The sequence below is a fragment of the Drosophila subpulchrella genome, chromosome 2L (assembly GCF_014743375.2).
Source record: "Drosophila subpulchrella strain 33 F10 #4 breed RU33 chromosome 2L, RU_Dsub_v1.1 Primary Assembly, whole genome shotgun sequence".
Taxonomy (NCBI): Eukaryota; Metazoa; Arthropoda; class Insecta; order Diptera; family Drosophilidae; genus Drosophila; species Drosophila subpulchrella.
The window spans coordinates 7,177,903-7,204,134 of record NC_050610.1 but is presented as its reverse complement, the minus strand read 5'-3'; the positions used below and the strand labels follow the sequence as shown (position 1 = coordinate 7,204,134).

Here is a 26,232-nt window from a genome sequence, read left to right as displayed (position 1 = left end):
TCCGTTTAAATCCCACTCTGCACGATACGACCTGTAATGGATTGCATGATGTGTTCAAAAATATTTATATGGGTTTTGGTAAATTTCGAAAATTACTTTGGGTTGTATTTTTACCTATAAAAAGATTATATTATATTATTAAGTTATAGCATATTTACTAAAGCACTGGTGAGACCAGTATGCGTAGTCATTGTGGAATAACTTGTACTTTATAATATGTTCTGGTACATTAAAAAACTGTAGTTTTAAATATGGCTACGGCTCCCTATAGCATTCTGTTTGTAGTAATTTAAAAATGCGTTATTCCAGGCTTCAAAAAAGTTACTACCGTAGAAATAGCAAATAGTAGAAACTACAATTATAGCATAGCATTTAGAACCCTGGATTACAACATTCAAAAATATTTTATTATTGCGAAAGAGTCTCCCTTTAAAATAAAAAAAATAATTTAAAGCAACCAAAACAATTAACGAATTTTTTTCATTTTGCTGAATTGAACAACCTACCTACCAATGCCTACGAAATGTATTCTTATAATCGACATTTGTATAATTTTACTATTTTATATTATGTCTTTTTATGAAAAATCTTAACAAGTCACATAAATCCTTGAAGAAGATTTTAAATAACTTAAAGAGTTATTATTATTATTTTTGTTGTACCTTCATCATGCAGATTTCGTCATGCATGCTTGACCGTTTCCATCCGTCGCCAGCTGTCATTCAGTGCGTCGTCGCTTTGCAACACTGCAGTTCGTCATAATATTGTTCCACTTACAATTGCTCAATTAAGCGACCGCAGAGCGACAGAAACACCCATAAATCGGACGAAATGCACCCGTTCCGCCTTTAGTGAACGTCCAACGAGAGTGGAGTCATCGCGGGGCAAGCAACATGCAACATCTGGCCGAAAAGAGCGTCGAGCGAAGGTAGAAAACAAACATTGACATAACACGTCAACGGTTGGGAGCAGCAGTCGAACCACCGGGGAAACCATACGGCGCGGCACTCTAATCGCAGAGCATGTGTTATGGCCACGACAAGGTCCGCCGGAGATGCCGCCACGTCCGTTGAGTCCGGATCGGGACCGGGGAGCGCCGGCTTCAGGAAGCTGTCCACGGCCAGTGGCGGTGGAATCGCCGGAGGAGCGGCGCCCAGCTGGCAAAGCTGCTACTACTGCACCAGGGAGCACTTCAAGACCATCAGCGACTTTGTCAAGTGAGTGGCGTCCGCGAAGTCATTGCCTTCACTCCGTACACGTATTTTATAACTCATTTTATATACCTTAAACCGATTTTATCTTAACTGTACGATAAAGTACATTCACTTGTATGAGTTCAATGATAAACAGCAGCTAAAACTGAACAGGCAGCAGGTAAAAGCAACTTTATTTGGGTAACTACAGTCGATCTCTCATTACTCGAGGTCTATAGAGCCATCCCAAAAATATATTTCGTCCACATATCAAGCGGAAGCCAAGCCTCGGTTTATTTTTTGAGAAAAGATAATAAACATTGCTGGCAAATTCATTCCTTAGCACAGCAAAACCAACAGAATATCAGTTTTTTGGATTGCAATAGAGTATAAAACTATGAAACTTCATACCTCGATTTTTGTTCTGTCTAGATAGTTATTTAAAACCTGCTGGCTCGACTGTTTTACAAACCACCTGGTTTAAAAATATTGATTCCAAATATTTTATGTCAACATACAATAGACATCATACATTTATGATAAATGAATTTAGATAAGTTGAACTTCATTTTTACTGTAGTTCGAAAAAAAAGTTTAATCACTTCGAATCTTACTTAGAAATATTTAAAATAGAAAGTGACACATTTTAAAGTACTTCGTAATTACTAATTAAATAATGAATCATTAGAACTATAAGCTTAATAGATAAAATCTAAAACAAACTCTCCCATTGCCCATTTCAGTCACCTACGCAATCGTCACTGCACCCGCGAGGGCGGCTCCTTCGTGTGTCGCTATGGCTTCAATGGAGTATGCGCCTCCCTGCCACTGGACGGAGTCTCGGACCGCGACTACGACGCCCATGTGGCCAAGTACCATGTCAACCAGCACACCCGCGAGATGCCTCCCGAATGGGGAGTCTACTCGGCCGCCCAGAACCTGCCAGCAGTGCTCAATGATCCCTCGCGCGGCAAGCAGAGCAACCTGTTCACCAAAAAGTGGGGCGAGCACTTTGTGGAGCGCAGTCATGTCCCACCATCGCCCCGTTTGCCGGATATAACCCATGCGGACTTTTCCGTATATCTGGGCAGCATCGGGAAGCGATATCGCTGGCACGAGCGCCGTCAGCAGCAACTGGAGCGCGATAAACCGCTGGAGAATGGAGCACAAGGAACACCTGGACCGGGAAGTGGTGGTCAGACACCCACGCACTTCAGTTCGGTGCCCGAGATCTTTCTTAAATCACAGCTTCAGCTACATAACCCGGCCACCTTCAAGCAGGTGTTTCCCAATTACATGCAAACCTCTGCTTCCAGTCCGGAAACCCACCAGCAAACTGGGCGCCAGCTGCAGGAACAGCTGAGTCAGTACCTGGACATGGTGGAGGTGAAAATTGCACAGCAGGTTTCGCAGAAATCAGCTGCATTCTTTCACGCCATGACCACACAGCATGCTATTTTGGCTGAGATGGAGCAGGCAGCGGATCAAGTGCGTCAGTTAAGGGCAGCCCTGGCCCAACTCCACAGCCACTCGGTTGTGGACAGCTTCAAAGTGCTGCGTTTTGCCCAACGAAGACAGCACTACAACCTTACACTAGACAAGCTCCGACTGATGGCCACCGTGCACAAGACCCAACCGATGCTACAGCTTCTCCTGGGCACACAGGACTATGTGGCTGCCCTGGATTTGATAGGAACCACTCAGGAGATCCTTTCCGCCGAACTCCTTGGCATTCACTGCTTCAAGCACCTGCCCATGCAGCTAAGCGAGATGGAGAAGCTTATCGACAAGATGCTAACCACGGAATTTGAACGCTATGCTGCCGCGGATCTCAATCGACCGCTGACGGATGCCCTCCGTGAGACGGACAGCGTTTGCGCCGAGGAGGATAAACTGGTTGCCATCGTGATGGGTCTGCTGCGGAAGCAGAACTTTTCCTTTGTCCAGGCCTACCAGCAAGAAGCCATTGCCACCATTCGAGCCATCATAAAACAACTGTTGATTGAGGTTTTGGCGCGCAGTGACAGCGATCAAGAAATCAGCTTAACGGGTCACGGGGAGCAGGCCTTGGAGCTCACCCTGCCCGAGTGGATTGCCCTCCTGCAACGCTCCAGTCAGGCCTTGGTTTCTATTCTCGAACGCATTAAAACTGTAGTGGGTATAATGCAGCAAACAGCGGACGCAGCTGTGGGAGCCCAGGATGCGGTGAATCTGATAGATTCGGAAGCCTTTCTGAGTCCTGGACACCACGAGCAATTAAAGTCCCAGCTGCAGCACCTCCAACAGGCCGTCTGCCATTACTGCCATGAGCGTTGTGCCAATATTGTTTCCCCTCAGAGCCTGGAAAAGAGTTCGGCGAGTGAGCAGGAGCTCTCCCAACTCTCTGAGATTGTGGAACAGTTTGGCGAGACCACGAGGAGCATTTGTGGAGTGGCCAGTGTGCCTCTTCAGTTAGCCTTAAAAGTCCAGGCCTCGCGATACGCTCAAAGATTCCATTCAGAACGGAAACAGAAGTTGTCTTTACTTCTGGATCAGGAGCGCTGGCGCCAGGTGGATATTCCGCAAGAGTTTCAGAGGATAATAGAACGAATGGCCGCCGGGGATTATGCAAAACCGGAGATGAGTAATCTGATAAGCAATGGCGCAGGCAATCCCGTGCTTCTGGTGGAAGGTAAACAGCCGTACACTTTGGTCAGCGCTTCGCTGATGCTCATCCGAATGCTGTATGAATACGGAGGTAGTGCCCATAGGTTGCCATTGCTAGCCAGCTATCATGCCCGGAATGTGGTGGACCTACTGCGGTGTTTCAACTCACGAAGCTGCCAACTCATCATCGGAGCAGGCGCCATGCGGGTGGCTGGCCTAAAGACCATTACTAGCACCAACCTGGCACTCGTTTCCCGAGCACTCCAACTAGTTCTTTGGCTGCTGCCCAAGCTGAGGGAGCACTTCCAGGCGATGAGTGGATACGAGGCCATCGAGCGGGACTACCATGGTCACATCAAAGAGATCGAAAACAAGATACACGGGATAGTATCCGAGAGGTTAGCAGCTCAGCTGGAAGCCTGGGATGCCCGACCACCAATACCTTCTCAGACCTTCCGTCACATCTCCCGTCATCTGGTGAAACTCCACGAGGCCATCGCCGGAGTGCTGCCGGAGGCACAGATCCACGAGATCTACGGCGTGGTGCATCGAAACTTCAAGGACAAGATGCGGGAACAACTGCTCAAGTTGAATGTGAACAACAATGGGGGTCCGCAGCATGGAGTGGTGACTTCGGAGTTGACCTTCTACATGGAGACGCTGCGCACACTGAAAGCCCTGCCCGCCGATCAGCTGGACAACGGTATTCTGGAGGAGATCTGGCTTTACTGAGCATTTCGAAGTATTCCAAAAGGTTGACGCGGAAATCCTCCGACCGCCCAGCCGAGTTCGTCTTCATTGTTTGTTATCCTTGTTTTATTTATTCCATTTCGATCGACGCGTCTAATTTGTTTGCCCCTGTACATTGCTTGTACTTTTATGTTCCGCCCTATAACAAAAGGAAATAGGAAATTTATCTCTTTTGTTGCGCACTTTTTATAACATTTAAGCTTAAAGTCACTGAAAAGGCTTATGATTAAAGAATAGTAAATAATAAAAATCGTATAAATGAGAATAAATCAATGGCGGGAGATGTATTTTATTGAATCTATAAATAAATTGTTTTAACATGTTTGTTAAACAAATTCCTTTTTAAATTTGGCATTCACAGTGAATGTAACGGTTTTTTGTTTCCATCGTTGCCAGACTGCCGCAGTTGCCAGTGGCAACCGTTAAAAATGACAAACAATACGCAGCAACTTAATTTATTTTCACTTTCAATGCGATGCGCTTGCCGCAAATCTTTCACACTTTGCACAAGCGTCTCCAAAGAATGTTTGAAAAGAACAGCGAGGGCGGCGAGAGTGCCACGCCCAGTATTCAGGATATCGCCGGTCGACTGGCGGAGGAGCAGCAGCGTCTTCGCCAACTGGAGGCCACCACAATGCCCAAGGAACGGACACTTTTGGTCCTGGGTAGCAAGTGTGTGGTAAGCTATTAAAAGCTATTGTAAAGAAATGTTAGAGTGTTTATGCGAGTCGCATTAAAAATGATTCTTAATTATTGTTTATAATTTTAACTATCAGAAAAGTCGATAAAAATATATGCGAGTGATTAATGATAATTTTGGAACGCGTAATTAAATGCTCTAAGGCGTGCACATATGATGCCATCAGAGGGAACATTTAATTTAAAAAAAAGAACTGTACATCGATAAAAACGATAAATATTAATTTGAAATAATATATTAACTTTTATAATAATATACTCAATTACATTTAAATGAATCTGTATAACTTCACCAGGGAAAGACGACTGCTATAAATAAGTTCTTCGATCGCGAGGAGCACGCCACGCGTCCAACTTTGGCACTGGAATATAGCTTCGGTCGCAGAATCGGTAGTGGAAAGGCACCCCAAGTGATGAATGTTTGGGAACTGGGATCCCTGGACAATGCCGAACAACTGCTGGAGGTTCCCATTAAAACACATGGTCTGCAGCAACTAGCCGTCTTCATAATGTTAGATCTCTCCCAACCACAACGATTTTGGACGGATTTGGAGTGTGCCTACAAGGGATTGAGGGATACGGCGCAGAAGATGATGCAGAAACTGACACCAGATCTCAGGGAAATCCTTGAGCAACGAACAATAGAGCGAGTGGGTCAGCAGAGCAAGGAGAACCTCGAGCCGCTTCCCTTTCCAGTTGTAATTGTGGGTGGAAAGTATGATATTTTTTCTGGTTTCGACCCAGTTATCAGAAAACACACCTGTCGCTGCCTGCGTTCTATGGCTCATCTAATCGGAGGCGCACTGCTATTCTACTCCCACCGGATGCCCAAACTGGCCAAGGTCCTGAGAGACACCATTAGCCACATGGGATTCGGAAGTCCTGCACATCCATTCCGCTCCCATGTTGAGGATTTCAATGAACCACTTTGCATTTGGTTCGGAACAGACAGTTGGTCAAAAATTGGAGATACTGGTGTCCAGAGTGTGGAGCGCATTGGAGCCACGTTCGGTGTGGAAGTGCCGCAGTTGCAGCTGGAAAAGCAGAAGCTACAGGAAACACCAGATCCAGCCAAGGATCCTGGTTTCAAAGAATCCCTCATCGATGAGATGCGATCGCAGAAGAACGAGGAGCTCGCTGGTTTAATGAGAGATGCCTTGCTCCGCGGAAAGTTCGAGAGTGTTCAAAATTAGCAAAAAATACTGGGATTAATCAATGATGTGTACCTCAAAGTATTAAAGAGTATCAAAATAAAACTATAGTAATAAGGAACATATCTTAATTTTTTAAATGAGCAAAGAATTTGTTTAGGAAGCGTAGCATAAATTGTCAGTGTTGATTTCGCTTCGAGGGTTCAAAATCAAGAATTTATAAACAGTATCTAAACTTCGATTGATTTGTTTAAATCTGAAAAATGTCTCAACCTGTCGCGTCGAAGGCTCGTGTCATTAAGATCCTCAACCGCATTGGAGCCCGTGGCATACTAACTGAAGTCCGAGTGCAGTTGGTTGATCAACCCAGGATGCAATTTATGAGGACTGTTAAGGGTCCTGTGCGTCTTGGAGACATTGTGGATTTTGAGGACACCGAAATAACTTGGCAAGCTTCAAGCAGGAGCAACAGCAACTTCGGTGATATTTGCTAGGCATATCAAAAGATCGTTGGTAGTGCAACGGAATAAAGAATCAAAAAAGTTACAACTAAAATGAACTTAAAATTACCCTAAAGGTCCACTACACAAAATCTTTTACTTGTTCCCTTGCAAAACTAATAAAATTGTTAATGACATTCCTAACAGTTTTAAAAAACTAATTAAATAAGTTTTATTCAAAAATATTTTCCAGTTCATTTAATTATTAAAAACAATTTTCGTGTTTCTAGAATACGTGAAAGTTATGAATTGAGAAGACAATTTGTTATATATAGGATAATTTCATAAGTATGGCAACGCCATTCCAGGGATGCGAAAAGGGAACTTGCCAATCACGTGTCGGCTTGAAATACCGTTATAAAGGAGCGCACCACTCTCGCTCTCCGCTCTCTCTCCATCTCGCTCGCACTTTTGGGGAGCTCGGGCTCCAAGCGGACGCTGGCAGCGACGCCGACTGCGCCGCCGGCGTTTCGGTTTGGATTCGCTTGGGGTTTCAGTTGGCTTTCCAGCTCAGTCGCTCAGTCGCTGTCAACTGCTCTCGCGTGGCGGAGCTCTCTCCGCGCTCTTTCCTCGGCTGTCGTGTGTGTGCGTGCACGCGCGGGTGTGTGTGCGAAATTGTTTGGTTCGGGTTTTTTGGCAAAATATAAACTCCGCTGCGAGTTCTACGGAAAATTATGAATAGTGGCCAAACCAAGAAACATGAGAAGCTCTGCGGCCCTGAAACACTGTAATTAAAACCCCGCCAGAAAGGAAAAAGCCCCCAACTTCGCACCGTAAAGTTGCTGCGTTGTGTAATCAGTCCGAAACGGAGTTTCTCGCTTTGTTTGTTTTTCTCGGCTTTATTTTCGGCAACAACAAATATCATTTTTAAATTGCTTTAAGCTTGCGGAATTTTGGGGCAAAAGCTCTGGGAAACTTCAAAACTTGACAAATAAATCATCACAGGTGAGTTGGAATAATACATTTCACAGTCACTCACACACACACGCGCAAACGAAAGCCGAGCAAAACTGCTGTGCTCCATTTTTTTTTTGGTAGGTCACGGTATAAAAAAATCAACTAGCAAACCCCAAAACACCAAATTATCGATTTTCTTTTACAGCTCCATTTCTGGCGCTCTTTTTTATATACATATGTACATATATTTTCCTGCGATTTTATTCCTTTACGAGAGTGTGCGTGTTTGTGCGGTTGTGTGTGTATTTAATCAAGAACAGAAACTGTTATTTTCCTGCAGCTTACCGTTAGCCGAGCAAAGCAGCCGCATTTGCATTTTGTCACATTGCCAAGGCAACGCGACCCAAGCGCCATATGGTCGCGATCTGATACCCTATCCCGATTTGCTATTCTCGGGGCTTCACCACAGTCCCGTGGGCTTGGCGACTTCCTTATCGAGGGTTTTTATTACTTCCTCAGGCGATCGCAAGAGATCGAATGTACAACGACAGCAATGATTAGCTATTTGCCAGTTTTGGGGCTCTGAAGATTTACACTCATCTATTTATAGTACATATTAGCTAATCAAATTTCTGTAATTTTTTCAAAATATTGTAAATTTCTTTCTTAAGCAACGGAACCCTACCCCGATTTGCTTATACTTGAGGCGTTACCACAGTCCCATAAACTTGGCGACCTTCTTATCGAGGGTTTTTTTATTACTTCCTCAGGCGATCTCAAGAAATTAAATGTGTAACGAGAGCAATTAACAGTATTAAAATCTGGTTGGGTCATATTTTTGCCAGTTTGGGGGCACTAAAGATTTACAGTCATCTCTTTATAATACATTTAAGCTAATCAAATTTTTTTAATTTCTTGAAAATATTGTAAATTTCTTTCTTACGCAACGGAACCCTATCCCCATTTGTTTCTACTAGAGGCTTTACCACAGTCCCATGGACTTGACGACCTTTTTGTCAAGGCTTTTTTTTACTACTTCCTAAGGCGATCTCAAGAAATCGCATAAAGAAAGTAATTAATAGTATCAAAACCTGGTTGGGTCAGCTTTTTGCCAGTTTGGGGGCACTAAAGATTTACAATCATCTCTTTATAGTACATTTTAGATATTCGAATTCTGTTATTTATTCCAAGATTCAAAAATTATTTTCTTTAAAAAATCTTTGTAGTAAATCTTAGGTTATCAACTTTCTTTAATTTTTTCTAAATATAATAATTCTCTTACGTAACCCTATCCCGATTTGCTTATACCACAGTTCCATAAACTTGGCGACCTCCTTATCAAGGGTTTTTAACTACTTCCTCAGGCGATCTCAAGAGATCTCAAAGATGTACAATCATCGCTTTATAGTACATTTTAGCTAATAAAATTATTTTACTTATTCCTAGATTCAATTATTATTTTTCTTAATAAACGGAACATCTAATCAATTCGAGGTTGTAAATAATATAACAACAAATTCGGCAGATCCTCTAGAATCTGGATTTTTTACGTGTTTTGTATTATCTTAGAAATGTTAACTTTTTATTTTTCTTATACAACTTTTAAATATTACTTACTATGCTGTACAAAAGAATTCGGCTTTCAAGATCCTCAAGAATCAGAGGCGTATAGTAAATTGAAAACATTTTAGATTAAAAACATTATCCGCAATTTGTATGATTTCAAAATATAACAATCATTATTAAATTAATAATTTCCAAACGAATCTTTTCAGAATCGATGTTTTAATCAAATCGAAAGGGTATTTGTTTGTTGCCTTCTTATGTTTGTGGTTTCTTTTAGTCTGTTTTATTTTCTTTCTTGATGTTTATGTACGTTGGACTTGCGACGCTTGCATTATTGGGATTTCTTTGCTGCCACTCTGTTTATTGTTGTTCCCTTGTTTGGTGTTTTCATTACTGGCACGCTTTTCTGTTTCTTCGTTCTTTATTACATCCTTTGACCCCAATCCAATTTCGCCTTGTTTTGATCCCCAAACAACAAAATATGTGTTGGATTCTCCATAACGAACATTCATTTCAACACATCAGCCTGGTTCGTTAATAAATTATTGAAGTTATGACTTCAGAAACCCGTCTTAATTTGCCTTATTTGGCTATGCCCACGCTTAGAATTTGAATCAGGGGAATACTCAATTGGATTGCCCCGAAGCGTTATATTTTTGGCTGAAAAGAACAAAGCAAATAAAATACTTGAAAATGTTCAATTTTTTATACCTTTGACCCCAGGGCGTGGAAACCAAAGCGTATCTCTATAGATATATGTATTTATAAATGTACCTTAGTCGCCTGCCTGTATTTGTGTGCGATGATTAATCATAATAATTTGTATTAAGACCCCTTAAACCACGCTGTCGGCACTGGCGGTTGGTAACAGTAAAGCTCCCTTCAGTAACTTGGCTTATGTTCATTTTGGCATTGGTTACTTTCGAAAAGCCTTTCGGCAAACACAACGACCTTACTTCATATAAATATACATATTCATTAGTACAGATAAAGCATGGCCAATGACTTGCACTCGAAAATGTTAATTGAACCATGAAAGAGCGTGTAAATTAGAACTTGGCACATCCACACGAAATCGACGATAAAAAGAAATCTGCTAATTAAAGCAGCAAAACTGGAATTTCAAGCAAAAAAATATAATAAACACTGGATGACATATGGCACCCAAAAAAAGTGTGAAGTGAAGATCAGGCAATCAAATTTTATGAAGCAGTCGGAGTAAGAAAAAAACAAGTGGGGGTGCGATCAGTTCAGAGCGCAATCAACATTTATTATTAAATGTCAAATATAATTTAAGATGGCAATTTGTCGCGGAACGAATTACTTCCCTTTTTGCCTGCCTGGCAACTGAGATGCGATTGGGGTAGGGTAGGGTGGGAAGCGAAAAAGATCTTGCAAAGTGAAAGATACAATTTGCATAACAGTTTATCTCATGATTCCAATTGAGACCCAGGAAAGATTAAACAATTTAACAGGGTATATAAAGATTAACTGGTAATAATCATACCCATTGACAACGTAGCAAACATAACAATTTTTTTTACTTTTGTCAAAATCAAAAAACAATAAAGCTATCGTATATAAGTAAATATATTATCTTAATGCCAATATGTTTAACTGATAACATTTAATTTCCGCATAATTTCCTTATCAAATTTAATGAAATTAGGTCTGATATCATTTGATGATTATCAGTTTATCAGCCCTGTAAGTGATTTGCTTATCTATCTGATCTAACAGATTTGGAGACTCATTTTTAGTAAATGCCAAATGTTATACAAAGTAGTCCAGTTAGCCTACTTTATAACTATTTTTATTGGCTGAAACCCACTGATTGTTTATTTAAACTGTTTGTTCATGACAATTAAAAAAGTATTAAGAGAATTCTGATATAGATGTTTAATAAATTAATTATTTTAGTCATTAGTTAGTTTAAGAGTACTGGAATTATTAAAGCTATGTTTTTTTTCTAAATAGAAAAAATGGGGTTCTACAGCGGGAAAAAGAGAAATTGTTGGATAATTTCGAATGTATTATAATTTGTTGCATTAAAATTTGATATCAGAAATGTTATATGCGTCGCGGCTTTCTCAACTCGTGAAGGGCTTTCGTTTGATAGCTTATTAGGAAAGAGACACATAGACTTGGATAACTGCGGATGGTATGTCATTGAGTATCCATCGTGACTCCAACATGTAATCTCCATCCGGGTAGGCAAGCACTTTCGTAAGATGATGGTTAACTATCTCGGTGGAAAGTCTATCCACAACAATATCGTGCTAAAAGCGCAGAACAATTAATATGCTAGATATTTCCACTTAATCCATTTCTATACATACATTATAAGGACAGGAATGATTTACGTTCGTAATCCCCCTAATAATGTCGTAAAAATACTTAGCGACAGGATTGGACTTTTGGTGGTTTAAGAAATAACAAGCATCTATGGTTTGATTGTATAGGAAAGGTTTGTAACCATTAAACCGCTTGAACAGTCCAAAATTAACCTGAAATTACAATTTTTTCCGAATTATGTGAAGTTTTAGGGTTAAGGACATACGTATGTACCTTGACTTTCGTAATTGGAATTTTATACAGCTTAAGCTTTCCCGAAACGTATTTGTAGGTACGATTTATGGCCTTTAGAGTGCAATAATCAAATTCGGCAATGTCCTTATCCACAGGCATACACTTGAGGTTAGTGAACTCCACTCGCGAAGTGATCTATTAAAGCGTTGGTTTTTAAAATATGATTAGATATTTTTGAGTCCCTAACCTCTTCCATTATTAAAGATAGCACTAGTAAGCGAAAGAAAAAAGTCGGCTTGACGTACATCACCTTGTATTGATGGTCTTCGGGAAACTAAATTGCATTTACGGGCTTAATCACATTTATTATTTAATATAATTTTGAATTTGGGCTTAATTGATAAATAATTGCAGTTTTGGGGCGGATCGAAGTGCACTGGGTCACAAATGGATGTGTATATTAACATTAGAATCAATCAAATATCACAATGGTAACAATTTTGTTGTGATTGGGAATTCGTTTTAAAAGTATTAAGCAAGGAAATATGGAAATGCATTTGTTACCCATCTAGGAAGGGGAAGCCAAAACACTTCAGAGAATTAAGGAAAAAGTTGAGGATGTGTCTTTGATTTATTATCGCCAAAGAATACATCATATAGTGGTTGACCGAACCCCCACTCTTGGCTCCTAAGCTGCGACTGTTTGTCTAGAAATTTATCAAGATTTCGACGACGTGGCTGCCATCGGAAGTACAAGCAAACACATAGTATACAGATAGAAAGGCAGGCAGGAACAAGCTTCTTTGTCATGCGGCACGCTCGTAAATCTAATGGCATCTATGAGATACAAAGATACATTCGCAGTGCGCGCATAATGTGCATAAATATTACAGATGCTTCTTGCGCCACCATCCAAATGTCATCTGTCATTGGGAATGCAGAAAAGCCATGAGGCAAATGTCAACGAAGGATAATGTTACATTATACAATCGGCTGATCCATATGCATATATTTTATCTCGTTAACCAGCGGGAGCTTGGGATAACAGAATGCCATAAAGTCAATCATAAAATTTTCTGAGTTGTATTTATATTTATACTTTTTTATAGGACTTTTAAGAATATTGAGTGTTATAAATCTAATTAGAAACATTTTATAACTATAAAAACAACGGAGTAGTACCCTCCACTTAGGGCAAAAGTTTTCGAATGTACGATTGCATCAACTTTATAAAGCGGAAACTTAAAGTTAGCTTTACATTAATTACCTGCTCCCCAAGCATGACCGGACTGACCCTTCCTTAACCATGTTCAGGGTACAGAACCAAATAAAATCAGTGCCCTCTGTCCCAGTGAAAAGGTAACCCAGTTGCATGGGGCACAATGAACTGCAATCGCCGCGAGTGGAGGAAATGGGAAGCGACTGCAGTCGCAGCTCACTGAAGCATCAAACGACCAGAAGGTGACTTAAAGCTGCTACCCGGGAGCCTTGAATCAACAACTTCCGAATCCACTCCACACCATACAACACCATTCTACGCCATCCCGCAATTGCATTCTGTGTGCGTGCCGTAGTATCTGGTAGATACTGCCAGACCCCAGAGCTCCATGGTCATAAATGAGCGACCAAGCACGACAGCAGCGCGGCATCGACTGACATCCCACTTAGAGATGGGATGTGCTCCACCCGTAAACTGCATCCCCAGCACTTCTTGCCCCCGTTAAATATCACCCACGGATACAGAGCCGATATTTAACGTCGGTTGACAAACGCAAAGTGTGCATAACTTTTAGTAGAGCATGAAAAATTAACTTTAATTCGATTGTAGGCAGTTCCCAGATGGCTCTTCGTCCATTACTTCTTCTGCCGGTGACGGAGTGCCTGGGTGCAGTTTCGTTCGCCGGCCAATTAATGTGTGATAATTAAATTGTGATATCAGCTGAACAATTTACTAATTAAAGCTGCAAAGCGTAGTGCCTGGTGATGATGATGGGCATGAAGAGATCTGCGGTTGTGGGTGGAGATGTTCAGGATAAATTGGGAGATTGAGTAATGAAGATTACTATATAGGGAGGGGTCTTATTCCTTTTGCTAACATTTATAAAGGTACTAAATCCTTTTGATATTTCATGTTTTTGACGTATGCATTATAAATGTAAAATATCGTAATAAACATAATTAAACTTATAAGAGTCTTGTTTGTTTTTTAAATGTTAAATATTACTAAGGCCTCTTGTTTATGAATTGTATTTTATTGTTATAGGCCTTTTGTTTTAAATATTGTTTATGTTCAGTTACTTATACAAGTAAAAAGCTGTTTTCTTTTTATAAAGTATAATAATAATACAATTTTCATGTACACTGAGAGAAATATTCAAGTACATTGTTCTTGAATTGAGAACATTCGTTCTTAAAACCGTGAAGGTACATTTTGGAATCTATGTTCTCAATAATAGAACAAAATGGTGATAAGAGAAAAGTTAAATTGTGTTTATTTAACAACTTTGGATAAGTATACACTATTGACTGGACTTATAGTTTATTTATTGAGATAAACAATGTAATTACCGCCAATTCAATTTGAGTAAAATGAAAAATGCCGTTCTATTTTTGAGAACATTTTCAACTCATATGAGAACGTCGGAATTTTCTCTGTGTATTAACCTAGCCTAACTTTTTATGGAACTGACCTACCTGAGAAGTTTAGCCTCGAAGTCAAAACTGTTTCCTCGGTTCTCACGTCCTGGGAACTCGAACTGAACTTCCTTTCCTATTTTCCCACTTCTCTCTAGTTCATGATCCAGCTAATGAGCTATTTAGCAGGAGCTCTCACATCCTCGACCGCCATCCTTTCGCTCCCAAAAAGGCAGCGAAGCGTTAAGCTAGACTGTCTGGCGGGCAAGGATAATGCCACAGACACTTGAGCTGGGATGTGCTTAGGTCAAAAGCCAGTCACTCCATACGGAGACGGAGAAAATGTTACCCCAGCCTGGGAAATTTGCATGTTTTGCACAATTTCGAGCAACCCCTGGCGCCCAATCAGGGGGATTAAATTTTTGGTGGTGACTGCTTATGCTTTATGAGCAATTAATATGTCAGTTAGTGGCTTGGACAGATTGATGGGGTTGTTGCCTCGGTCCAAGCCGATTCCAGCCGAAAACGAAAGCAAACCAGAGCAATTAGATGGGGAACTGTCAACGGCAGGCACGAACTGCCAGTAACTTGGAAAGTTTTCCTTCATTTTCCTGCCTCAACGGCTCGTGTTCGGCACGTTTTTGCATGATTTCCGGCGCACCCTCGCCGATTTTCCCTGACTGACTGGACTGCGGCAGGGGTAACAAGGACACTCCCTGGCATTTGTAGGCCGCCTCGAGCGTGTGGCACATTATCCTTAAGCGTCGCCGCGGCAGGCGCTTGTCTTTATACCGTCCCAAGCTACAAGTGCAAAATGCTGAGAACAGCTTTTTCTCCGCCACTGTCGTTTCTCTGTAGAAAGAGTAAAGAAAGCGGCGCGTGTTCGCCCACAGTTCCCGTGGGAATTCCCAAGAATCTCATATCGTGGGCGTGCGAACAAATTTCTGTACTCATTTCCTGTGGCCTGACTCCTTTGGTAAATGTCAACCGGGTTTAATGGGGTTGATTTAATCCGAAGCTATTTTGCCTTTGTGCATTGCAACAGCTTGTAATTGGAATTAAGAGTTAGAGAACTGGGATTGGCAACAAGTCCTGACACACCCATAAATAAGACTATTTTTAATCAGTACTAAAAAAAACAAACAAAATCAATTGGTTATATACATGTTTCGTAACTAAGTAACAAAAATAATTGATTTAAATAAAATCATAATGCTACAGAGTTTTTAAGTAAACATCAATTTCGAATATTCAACCATAAACCACCTTAATATCTAGCAAATCAAACAAATCCCCTTCCTAGATACCTCCTTTTTGATTTGTTTAGCCCCCTGAATAACGAAACTTTTCTCAACTTTATCCGGGCAATCAATTTCATCTTATTCCTTACCTTCAGTCCTTGGGCGGAATTGAACTCCTGACCCGAACCTTGAGTTGTTCATACCACAGAAACCAATTCCACAGATGAGAGGAAGCACAAATTTAAAGGCCAACACCCACACACCATATGTATGAAAACAAAATACACATCGGCCCCAATCAACCCACAGGCAATATGAAAAAAAATATAGAATTTCAGCAGAGAAGAAGTTTAATGGACATCCGGCTTTTATTATGCTTAGTCTTATTATTATTGTTTTCCACCTTGAAGGTGTGTGCTGATGACGAAGAGGAAGAAGCACCTCAAGTGCAATTGAAAAAGCCAAAACCACAAGAAACAACAATAATAAAAGCATTAAAACCAACAACAGCCACTGCGAATGTACGATGTTGATATTTGCGTTGGCAAAGGAAACGTCGTCGTCTTTGGCGTGGTCGAGAAGGAAAATCCAGAAGACAGTAGATATGGTTCTTAGAATGGGATGGGGCTTCAAGGAGGGATGGAGGGAAGGCGAGTGTGTCGGGCACTCTGCCTCATTAAGTGTCTGACGGCCTTTGGTTTATGGTCTCCAACTAGATGGAGGATTAGCAATTGCACAACTATACGCGTATACTATGGTACTATGCTGGTGTCTCTGGCACTTTTGCGGGGGTGTCGATTTTGGCGTGGTCTAAACAAGTTTAGGCGCCTTTACGGCCATCATTAATCTTGTGGCATGCCCCACGAAAACATAGAACACCAATCAACAGAGCCACGCCTTGAGGCGCCCCACTTGGATACCATTTTCTTTATTGATTCACTTGCGGGGGCTCGAAATCTACCACCATCCATTGTACAACTGTCGAGTGTAAATTTAGCGGATACATGTTTCCGCCGTTAATCGGGATAGGTGATAAGCTGATTAATTTTAGCGGCAATTAAACGGCAATAGGTGCAGCACAGGAAATGGAACTGAAGAACTAAAGAAGAAGAATTCCAATTCCAATAACCTAAGATATGCTAAGAACTATCTTTCTTTTCTCTTCGCAAACGCTTTTTAATACCCTTTACTTTCTAATCCGAGTGGGCGGTATTTATCCCCCTGCTTGGATTCCCGCATGCTTCAAAGTATACACAAATAATTTTGATCAGCATCACTAGACGACTCGATGGCCATGGTTAGGCCTTCTGTCCGTTTCTACGCGAACTAGTCTATAAAATAGCACATTTTAGCACATAAATACTTTTCTCACCCTTCTGATGATTTTCTTCGAATTTTTATTCTAATTAGTTAACCTTAATAAGGTTAAAATTGAAGATACGAAGATTCTAAATACATAAATACGTAGAGCAAGGTCAATAGATCCACCTTGCATGACATTTTTGGAAGATCCCGATTTTTAAGTCCTTTCAAATTGTCTAAAAATCTCCGGACCAAATTTGTATTAGCTTATTAAAAGCCAAAATAAATTAGGTATATTTCGCTAGGATCGGTGAATATCTTCCTTAGATACGCATATCGTTCTAAATAAAAACAAAAATACTTTGACTTAAAGCATGAATTGCCTATAAATTACATATACTATGTTTGTGCTATGAATTTCATGCATTATCCAATACATGAAATTATAATAGCCCCTGTTTATACAACACAGACAAATTCATGAAATGATATTAGTAAGCTGTGAAATTTTTTGAATTTTATATAGAGCTCTATAGAGTCGTAGGTTGTGAAGTAGGCTGTGCCTCAGCATTTCGTAAATTGGGACTGAATTCATAGTCAACTTTCGTGTTATCGAATTCATGAAACGGTGTTTATGCACACACGAATTTGCTCATCTCATGAATTGATTTCATGAAATAGGCATAGCATAAACACAGTAATAGATTCGTGACTTTAATATAATTATAATAAGTTTTGCAGTGCGTATCTCAGAATTTTATTTTTATGACCATATGGCACTATCGACTAACTTGATTTGATTTATTTAAAAATGTTATATAGATATAATTTTGTCTTTATGTTGCCTTTAATTATTCTAACAACAATTAAGTGTCATAAGACTTTAAAACAATTTTACATTTTATATAATTCCCCTTAAAGCATAAGTGCGCAAAGTTCCCTAGAACTCAAGTCTCCTGTCTGAAAATGCACACAATTTGACATTCACTTTGCACTTTTTTCCCTTCCTCCAAAAGGGAAATGGTCGTCATGAAGGGGAGTGCTAGACAGAAAAACGAATTGCATTAATGCAATTTTAGCATCTGAAACCGTGCTGAGGAAAAACTAAACGGGCACGTTCCAATTGGTGTCCGCGGTCGTTGTCAGCGTTCTGTGTCTGCATCTGGATCTGCATCTGGATCCAGCGAGCTCAGGGCCCCTCGAATGGCAGTGGAAAGGAGGACAAATGGACACCAGACATGGGAGCCCGGAGTCCACTGGAATCGTTCCAAATTGCCGGCGCATGACTCCGGCTATTGTAGAAAATAAAGAAAAAAAACGAGAAAAGTATCTGATGAAGAAACGCTGTAAAATGGAATTGCATTACACACACTTTAGGTGCCATTTGTGTTTTGGAGGGGAAGTGGGAAAACCTGGAGGCAAAGCCATGAAGTTGATGATGCGCCAACAAATTGGATGCGTAATGGTTACGCGAGAGCCGGGCCACAATTGAGATATTTATAGTTATGGCCAATAGAGACTTGGCGGAACCCTAAGATGAAATTTCACTACCAACGTAATGGGCGAAAGTTAGTCAGTTTTCAAAGGCATTAAGCTAAGCTCCAAAATGTTCACTGGACTTGAAACTAAAATATTATAAGGTCTTAATCACCTGATAGGGCAAACTGAGACCTTCGATGGTTAAACAATTTATTGAGGCAATTTAATTACAGGCCATGGAAGTATCCGGGAAAATTGTTCGCAATTTATTTCAGCCCCAGTTTAGCCTGAAATATTTTCACTGGCATTCCCAACTGACTTTGCCCTAGTTGCACAAGCGTTATTAAATTAAATTCCAATAAAATCGTGTTTGGTTCACACGATACTCACCTCACCCCTTCAAGGTTTCGGTGTCCTCTAATGCTGGTATTTATTTTATATTCTACGGCAATCTTCTTTTTATTGCCTCTAATCCGTTAAATGCTTTTTAATTGCATCTGCAACCTTATACCAGGGACACTTGAAAATTCTGTTGGCATCGCAAGGGAAGTGAGTGAGTTAGGAGGCTGAAAAAATATACTTGCAAAGGGGGTGGCAGGAGGGTTGGAAAGGCGTGAGCGACCCCAGGCTAATTGGTTGGGCGTGAAATGTGTGCGTTTTATTTTTTAGAACTCGGAAAAGTTGTCAACCCTTAACGCAAAGGACCCCTACAATTGAAACACTGTGGGAGACGAAATTAGTAAAGAATGGAGATGCAATCGGCCAAAGCAAACCACTTTTTATCGGATTAAAATAACATTGGTTACAAATCTGGTAAAGCTAACATTGAAAGGGAAACCTATTAATAAGATAAACTAGCCATTAATGCATAAGCCTAAAATAATACATTTAAGTAATGATCTGAGTCAGAATTTTTTTTAGCTAGATAAGTGGCTTGTATCACTTGCGTTTTTAGAAATTTATTTAGATTTTTGTTTTGATAGGAAGTAATGTCGAAATAATTTAAAATACTTATATCTTGTACCCAAATTTTCAGGTCATTAAAACTTTAACTTAATTTAATGTACTTCAAAATTATAACTATTAAGGGTCCAAAATATTACATTTTTTTTTTGCCTGTCTGTCATTACTTCGGCGAAAGACGAAGGCAAATCCATCATGTTTTGTTCTAATTGCAATAACTCAAAAAATTTAAACACATCTTTTAAAATACTTTAATGTTAGGATTTGAAAAAAAAAACTTCAGCATGAGGGCCATACATATAGCCGTGATCAAAAAATCATCTTGGTTGGAAAAACGTTTTTCCTTTTTTTTTTAGTAAAATTAAATTATGGGGGCTTAAACATTTTTTTTGATAATGATTTCTTCATATCATAAACTATTATTAAATCTTAGTGGGCACTTAGGCAACCCCTTTGAATTGTTGAGTAAAAATTTGGATGCTCTTGCTCTTACAGTTTGGGCTTAATAACCCTATCAAAATATAGATCTTTAGAGATGATCTTTTTTTCTTGGACGTTGATGCACTATGGTCAGTACAAACAAGTGGCCCTACGACACCAAGCAAAGCTTGTTACGCGCGGAGCCCATCACCGTTTTGGGCGAGTAAACATAATCGCGGACAAAGAAAAGGACAATGTAACAATAGGCAATTAAAAATACAGGTCAATATACGAATAGACAAAATACATCAAGTAAAACTAATTAGTTACTAGGGAGGATAGTATTATTGATTTAAAGATAGGAAGTGAGTCAGTAGTAGATATTAGATGATATAGTCTATTATAATCATTGCAAAGTACTCTAAAAGGTTCATGCATTGCGTAATTAGAGATACAGTGATTTAATACTAAAGGAATATAGTTTCTAGTGAATCTATTTGGCACATTAAAATGCAGGCGACCCAGTAACTCGGGACTCTCTACATCACCATGAATAAGATTGACAGAATCTAAGGTTCCTTATTTTCTTGAATATCTTAACGTAAGATAACGTTATAAAGTACGGATTTTAAATATTTCAAATATAGTATCTGCACATTTTAATGCAAACTATTCTTAATTTACGTTCTAATCGTGTTCTTGATTTTCTTCTTCTTTTCTTACCTTAACTTTAAGCCACTTTAAGCTTGAGTTCATTCAACCACAAGCCAAGCTTATACTTAGAAAGCTCTTTCACCTGCCCGACAAAGCTTTTAAGCCCTCGAGCCACTCAAGCTTTGCGGCTGAGCTCGCCGACGTCTCAAGAACCCACTCAAGAAATTCTCATAAGGCCAGAGCTAAAACACACATGCCAACATTTACTTGGCCAAATGTAACGACTCGTAAATCTGATGGCCTTATACAAACTTACAATGTACACACAAGAGTACGTTCCTGCACATGCAGTTTTAAATTAAAAACAAATTGTGAACACGAGACCAAGCATGTTAGAGACATCTTGACCCTAATGACCGTGGGAACTTTTTGCAAACGTCACTGACATTGTCAGCTGAGTGCCCATATGTGAATGTGCGTTCTTCTGAGCAAGCTCTTAAGTTCCTTTTAAGAGAGGCTTCAGTTCAAGCATTGCCAACTTAAAAATAATTTTGAAAAATGTTTAACGGTAACTGAACTTTGAGGATGATTATAAGATTGAACAAATTAGAGCATACTACAGATTAATACACATGTTATTTCACATATTTATGATATTAAGATTTATAACCGTTGAATACAGTTGAAAGATTTGGTTTTAACTCGATTTTTTTTCTTTTTTCAGCTTTTGGAACCTCATTTCTATAATTAAAGGGTAAGTGATTTCTTAACATCATATTTTCACTAAGAGAGAGAGTAAAAGAAACAAGTGCCATTTCTAATTTCCCAAGAATAACCTTTTCAGCAAAAAATTTAATAATTAAATTATAAAGACACCACCCTAATTGAAAAAGAAACTAGAGTTGGGAAATTGTAAAACAATGATGATCGAAACGCAAGCCTCGCTCAATACTCCATTATTTATCACCCTAATCGAAATGTCGCCAAATTATTTCAATTATTGCCTAACAATTGATTTGTTAATCTTCTTGTCTCGAAATGGAAATCCAAAACAATTGACCCAACAATTTATATCGGTAATTGGCTTCCTAATCGCAATTACAATTTAACTTGGATGAATTGGATTGTATTGGTTTGGATTACTCATGCCAACCTTTTAGTGTGTGTTTGAGCGGCATTTGTTGCCATTTGTCTGAGCCTTTCAATGCAGCATTTTGCGCATTTTGATTGAAATTTTGATTAGGTTGCACATGTGGCTTTTGTCTGCCCCTCAACCCCATTGACTGACATTGATTTCTCAGCTTGTGGCCATTTCACTATATCCCGTAGCTCCCTCTTCCGTTTTCACCTTACCCATTGTCTGGCATTATCTTTTGTCTGGAGTTCTTCGTTAGCGGTGGGCGGCGGAAGGTGGGTGGGCGTGTCTGGGATCCGGGGTATACACCATTCAGGGCTAGCTGTTTTTATTATGCTTTATCTAAAAGTGTCTAGCATTTGCAGTAATGGCTCAAACACATTTTACACGAAGGAAAATCTACACATTTATATTATATTAAATAACATCTATTTGTTTTGACTAAATACTTTTAATAGTTTTCCAAAAAACATACTTATTTTTATAAAATATTTCTCTGCCCTAACTGTAGTACTTACATTAATTAGAAAGGCTTCGAAATAAAAATATACATATAAGATATGGTTCGTTATAATGACAAATAGGTTTTTTGTTAGCAGATTTTCTATAGATATTTTTTAAGGTAAAATAGTTACAATATTTCTATATTTATACTGACCCCGTTTTCCCCAGTGTATTTCATTAATCAGAAAGCCTTCAAAATAAAAATCTCCATATAAGAAATGGTTCGTTATAATGGACCTATAGGACTTTTGTTAGCAGATTTTGTATAGACATTTTTTTTAGGTATAATAATAACAATATTTCAATATGCAACCTATGTTTAACCCTTTTTCCCCAGTGTATTTCTGTTACTTGCACCGATTGCACCAATTTGTTTTTTTTTCTGCATTTAAGCGATAATGTTGGCGTGATTGGGTGGCATGTGTGGGTAGCAATGGTTTGCTCCCAATAGTCTTGATAGCATTTTTTTTACTACCTGATTTTATGTGCTACCTGGATTAAAGCCGCTGCTGCATTGCCATTTTTCGCACGTTTCAGTACTGAAAACTGTCTTATTTTCTATTTACTTCGCTCTCACGCACACACATATGAAAATTTATCTGTCATTTGGATTTATCTAAACTTCTCTTAGGCCGGATTTTTTCTCTTAGTGAGCAAACAACGACCTTGCCTCTTGCTCTTCAGTTCTCCGGTTGCCGCTCTCGCATTTCGATCGATCATTTTGCCATTGTTGTCACGGAATTTAGGTTGGGCAACTAATTCAAATCGATAAGTTCAATACATTGATTACCGAGCCTTGATTACTGTTCGGTTAATCAGTTTTTTATTCTTTTCAGTTATTTTCTATTTGTCCGTTGGCATTTCATAACCACTTGGCCATCATTTGCGTTGAGTTCAACTTCGGTTATTTGGTGGTAACTCTCTTTAATGACTCTCTTGAGCGCCATAATCACTTCTCAACGGCCACTCGCTCTCCATTCTCCATGTGAAAAAACTGGCAGCTGCAGAACCAACGAATCCAACAACTGGTTTTGAGTGCCCTTCTATCTTTTAAATGGGGTATCTGAAGTTTAGATTTTGCAAAAAATATGTTTTTAAATCCATATGTTTGATTTGAAACTTTGTTTTAGAGAATCAAACATTATAAAGGCCCAAATATTTGTGAGGCAATTATAAAAGTATTTTAATAATCTTACTTGTAAAAAAAACTAAAATCTAAAAAAATCTCGAAACTATTTTTGTACAAAATTGTAAATGGTCATGAATAGTGTATTTATGTATTCATTTCAATATATAATTTGGTTCTTTTAATATATAATTTTTTTCAAATACCATTTTCTTCGCAAATCTGAAAATAAATTGAATATTTTCCACTAAACATTTTTGGAAACCTGCACAATTTATGCAATTGAATAATGTTTTCCGAGATTTTTGTTGCATTACTGTGAAGGCGGTACATCTGGGCATCTTCTTGGGATAAATCCGTTTGGTTAAGCCTTTAGAACATAATTAATAATCCATTCGAAACCGTTTTCCTGTTCGGGGAATTCCCAGGCTTAATGAATGGAAGTAGGCTCGTGTTTCCTAGAACTTTCCATTACTATTTCCATTACTAAGCCTGACCGCATATCTTTTAAGCCATGCCCAGTAAATCGCGATCTTCAAAATGCAGCGCATCTGAGATTGTACCTAGCCTAGATACATTTTAACCCTCTCTCGCTCTTTCAACTCTAGCTGTCTCCCTCCCACTCTAGAAAACCTACAAGCTACGTTTTATCATTATCACAACAAATACAAATACAGCAGAGCGGAGGTGAGATGGAAGAAGCAGAACGGTCGACGTCGTTGTTGGTAATAAATAAGCACAATGGAACTGAGCAAATCCACAAACGTACTCTTACACTGGAAAAAAATCTAAGAGTTTATAGATAATTAATTATTTTAAAATGAATGATTTCAGGACTTAGAACAAAAAATTTCAAAGTAGAATGTTAAGTTAATTATATTAACTCTATTGATATATGAAAAATATTAAAAAAAAAAAATTTTTGATTATTAATTATTTTAAAATGGATGATTCCAGAACTCAGAACAAAATAAATTCAATGTAGAAACTTAGTTGATATATAAATCTTTTGAAAAAAAAACCTTTTCAAAAGTTTAAAATAGGTATTTTTTTGGCAATGCAACTCCCAAGTAAAAATTTGATAAATAGATGCCTTTGGCGGATAAAGGATTTAGTTGTGGGGATTTTCAAAACAAATTTTTTGTTGCATTCTTTTTGAATACCTCATTTTCGATTACTTTTCCCATTAGTGGAAAAATGTATCCCCCAAATAAATAAATAAATTTTGTTATTTTCAGAATATTTCCTAAAAATATAAAAATATCGTGACCCCAAAAATAAAACCGTTTTTGAAGTTATGTTTTTTTTTTAAATTGTGTGGTTCAAGCTGAAAATATCGGTTCACTGTTACTTTTATGATCCTTGTTTGATTCTGATACATGGGTTGCTAAGATCAGGGTACTTTGTTGTGTATAGGTTAGATTGATTTTACTTTTAGATATATCTAAAACTAACTATAGTTACAACCAAGAAAGGATTTTAAGACCTCATGCACTGATTAACATAATCATAATTGGAATATTGGATTATACGAGGATCACTGTAGGTCCAACGGGGAGCTGTGAATCGGAGCTCATCGCATCTGTTTATAGGGCAACCAATTCAACTGTTACTTTTGTGAAGATTTTTTCTCAGTGCACACACACACAGCCTAACACCCCTGTAACAGCTGTCGCTCTCTTCCGCTCTTCGCACGCTCACTCTGCTCACTCGAACATCGCCGAGCGGGTGAGCCGCCAGTCAACCCAGTACAGTAGAGCAATTTGAGTCGTCGAATCGAGCTAACCGCTTACCGCTTGCCGGACAAACGCGTTCCGTTTTCCCTCCGCTTCCATTCGATTTTGGCCACTGTCGTCGTCGGTTGTCCCAATGTCCGCGTGAAGACAGAGAAACCTTTTCCAATACCGGGGGGGTTACAATAGTAGTAACGTTAACTTAATTAGTTCTTTGGGCCGCACCGATCCCAACCACTATCCATACGTCCATCCACCATTTACCGGGGTCTTTTTGGGGGATCGTTTTTATCGGTATACCGCCGCTGTCACTTTTTTCGGTTTTTTCGCGATTTTCCCCAAATTCCGTGTGTGCTGTGTGCTGTTCTTGTGCGGTGTTCTTGGAATCAAGAAATCGTTAAAACCGAAACGTTGGCAAAAATCCACTGAATGAGCAAGAAAATTATATAAGGCCCGAACCGGATTTATTTATTAATTATACATACAAATGTGACCAAAACAAAAACAGACTGACAACAAATCTCCGCTTTGGGATATACCCGAAAACCACTCAATACAATCCGATCCCGATAAATGGTAAATGTTTAAACACAAAAACCAGTAACAACAGCCCAAGTTGAGCTTGACTTAAGCTTCGAAGCTTAGGCCAAGTCAAAACGAGTTTTTTGTTGTGCAAAATCAGATTTGCATATAGTTCTTTCATGGCTGTGTTGTTGTTGCTGCTTTGACATTTGTAAAAACATTAAATACACTTTTTGTAAAACTTTCAGTTTCTGACGTCCTCAATATGCATTAGTTTAACACCATTGTACAGAAAATGGATTACAGCTGTTCAAACCGACATAGATAACTCAAATTCCATAAAAGTTATTTTGTTTTTTTTTTTGTAATGAGCAAACATGTACTAAAAAACCTCTCACAGCATTTAGAGATAATAATCATGGAGTTACCAGCAATTTAGAATAATTTACTCAGCTAAAAAGTCAATAAATCTTTGCATTTTGCACTTGAGAGGGTTAACAAAGGAAATAAATAGATACAATTTGCAATTAGCTGCTTTTGGCTACATCACATGAACGCATATAGTATATTGCATACAAAAAGTTACGA

General features: G+C 39.1%; 5 protein-coding genes across 6 annotated transcripts in view; 4 read left to right on the top strand and 1 right to left on the bottom strand.

Annotated features, from left to right (window-relative positions):
• The first annotated feature begins 758 nt into the window (after positions 1–758).
• Positions 759–4,858, top strand: LOC119547437 (vacuolar protein sorting-associated protein 54). Its single transcript, XM_037854298.1, has 2 exons — positions 759–1,217; positions 1,937–4,858. Exons 1-2 carry the CDS (start codon positions 1,030–1,032, stop codon positions 4,569–4,571), a joined length of 2,823 nt encoding a protein of 940 aa, XP_037710226.1. The 5' UTR covers positions 759–1,029; the 3' UTR covers positions 4,572–4,858.
• Positions 4,859–5,064: 206 nt separating this feature from the next.
• LOC119546176 (cytoplasmic dynein 2 light intermediate chain 1) lies at positions 5,065–6,481 on the top strand. Its single transcript, XM_037852298.1, has 2 exons — positions 5,065–5,268; positions 5,585–6,481. The coding sequence occupies exons 1-2, from the start codon at positions 5,065–5,067 to the stop codon at positions 6,479–6,481; spliced, it is 1,101 nt and encodes a 366-aa protein (XP_037708226.1).
• A 147-nt stretch (positions 6,482–6,628) lies between these two features.
• On the top strand, positions 6,629–7,100 carry LOC119548065 (40S ribosomal protein S28). The gene has a single exon (XM_037855151.1). The coding sequence runs from the start codon at positions 6,703–6,705 to the stop codon at positions 6,931–6,933; it is 231 nt and encodes a 76-aa protein (XP_037711079.1). The 5' UTR covers positions 6,629–6,702; the 3' UTR covers positions 6,934–7,100.
• A 362-nt stretch (positions 7,101–7,462) lies between these two features.
• Positions 7,463–26,232, top strand: part of LOC119546478 (protein numb) — a 31,777-nt gene continuing 13,007 nt past the window's right edge. The window contains exons 1-2 of one of the 2 annotated variants that reach the window (XM_037852767.1): positions 7,463–7,884; positions 21,349–21,378. The gene's annotated coding sequence lies outside the window, so the exon portion shown is untranslated. Of the gene's footprint in view, positions 7,885–21,348; positions 21,379–25,154; positions 25,699–26,232 lie in introns of those variants that run through there. The other variant, XM_037852764.1, reaches the window with a different exon arrangement.
• LOC119546175 lies at positions 11,526–15,317 on the bottom strand. The gene is made up of 5 exons (XM_037852297.1): positions 15,144–15,317; positions 12,179–12,265; positions 11,971–12,126; positions 11,742–11,909; positions 11,526–11,681 (listed from the first exon to the last, which is right to left on the bottom strand). Exons 1-5 carry the CDS (start codon positions 15,315–15,317, stop codon positions 11,526–11,528), a joined length of 741 nt encoding a protein of 246 aa, XP_037708225.1.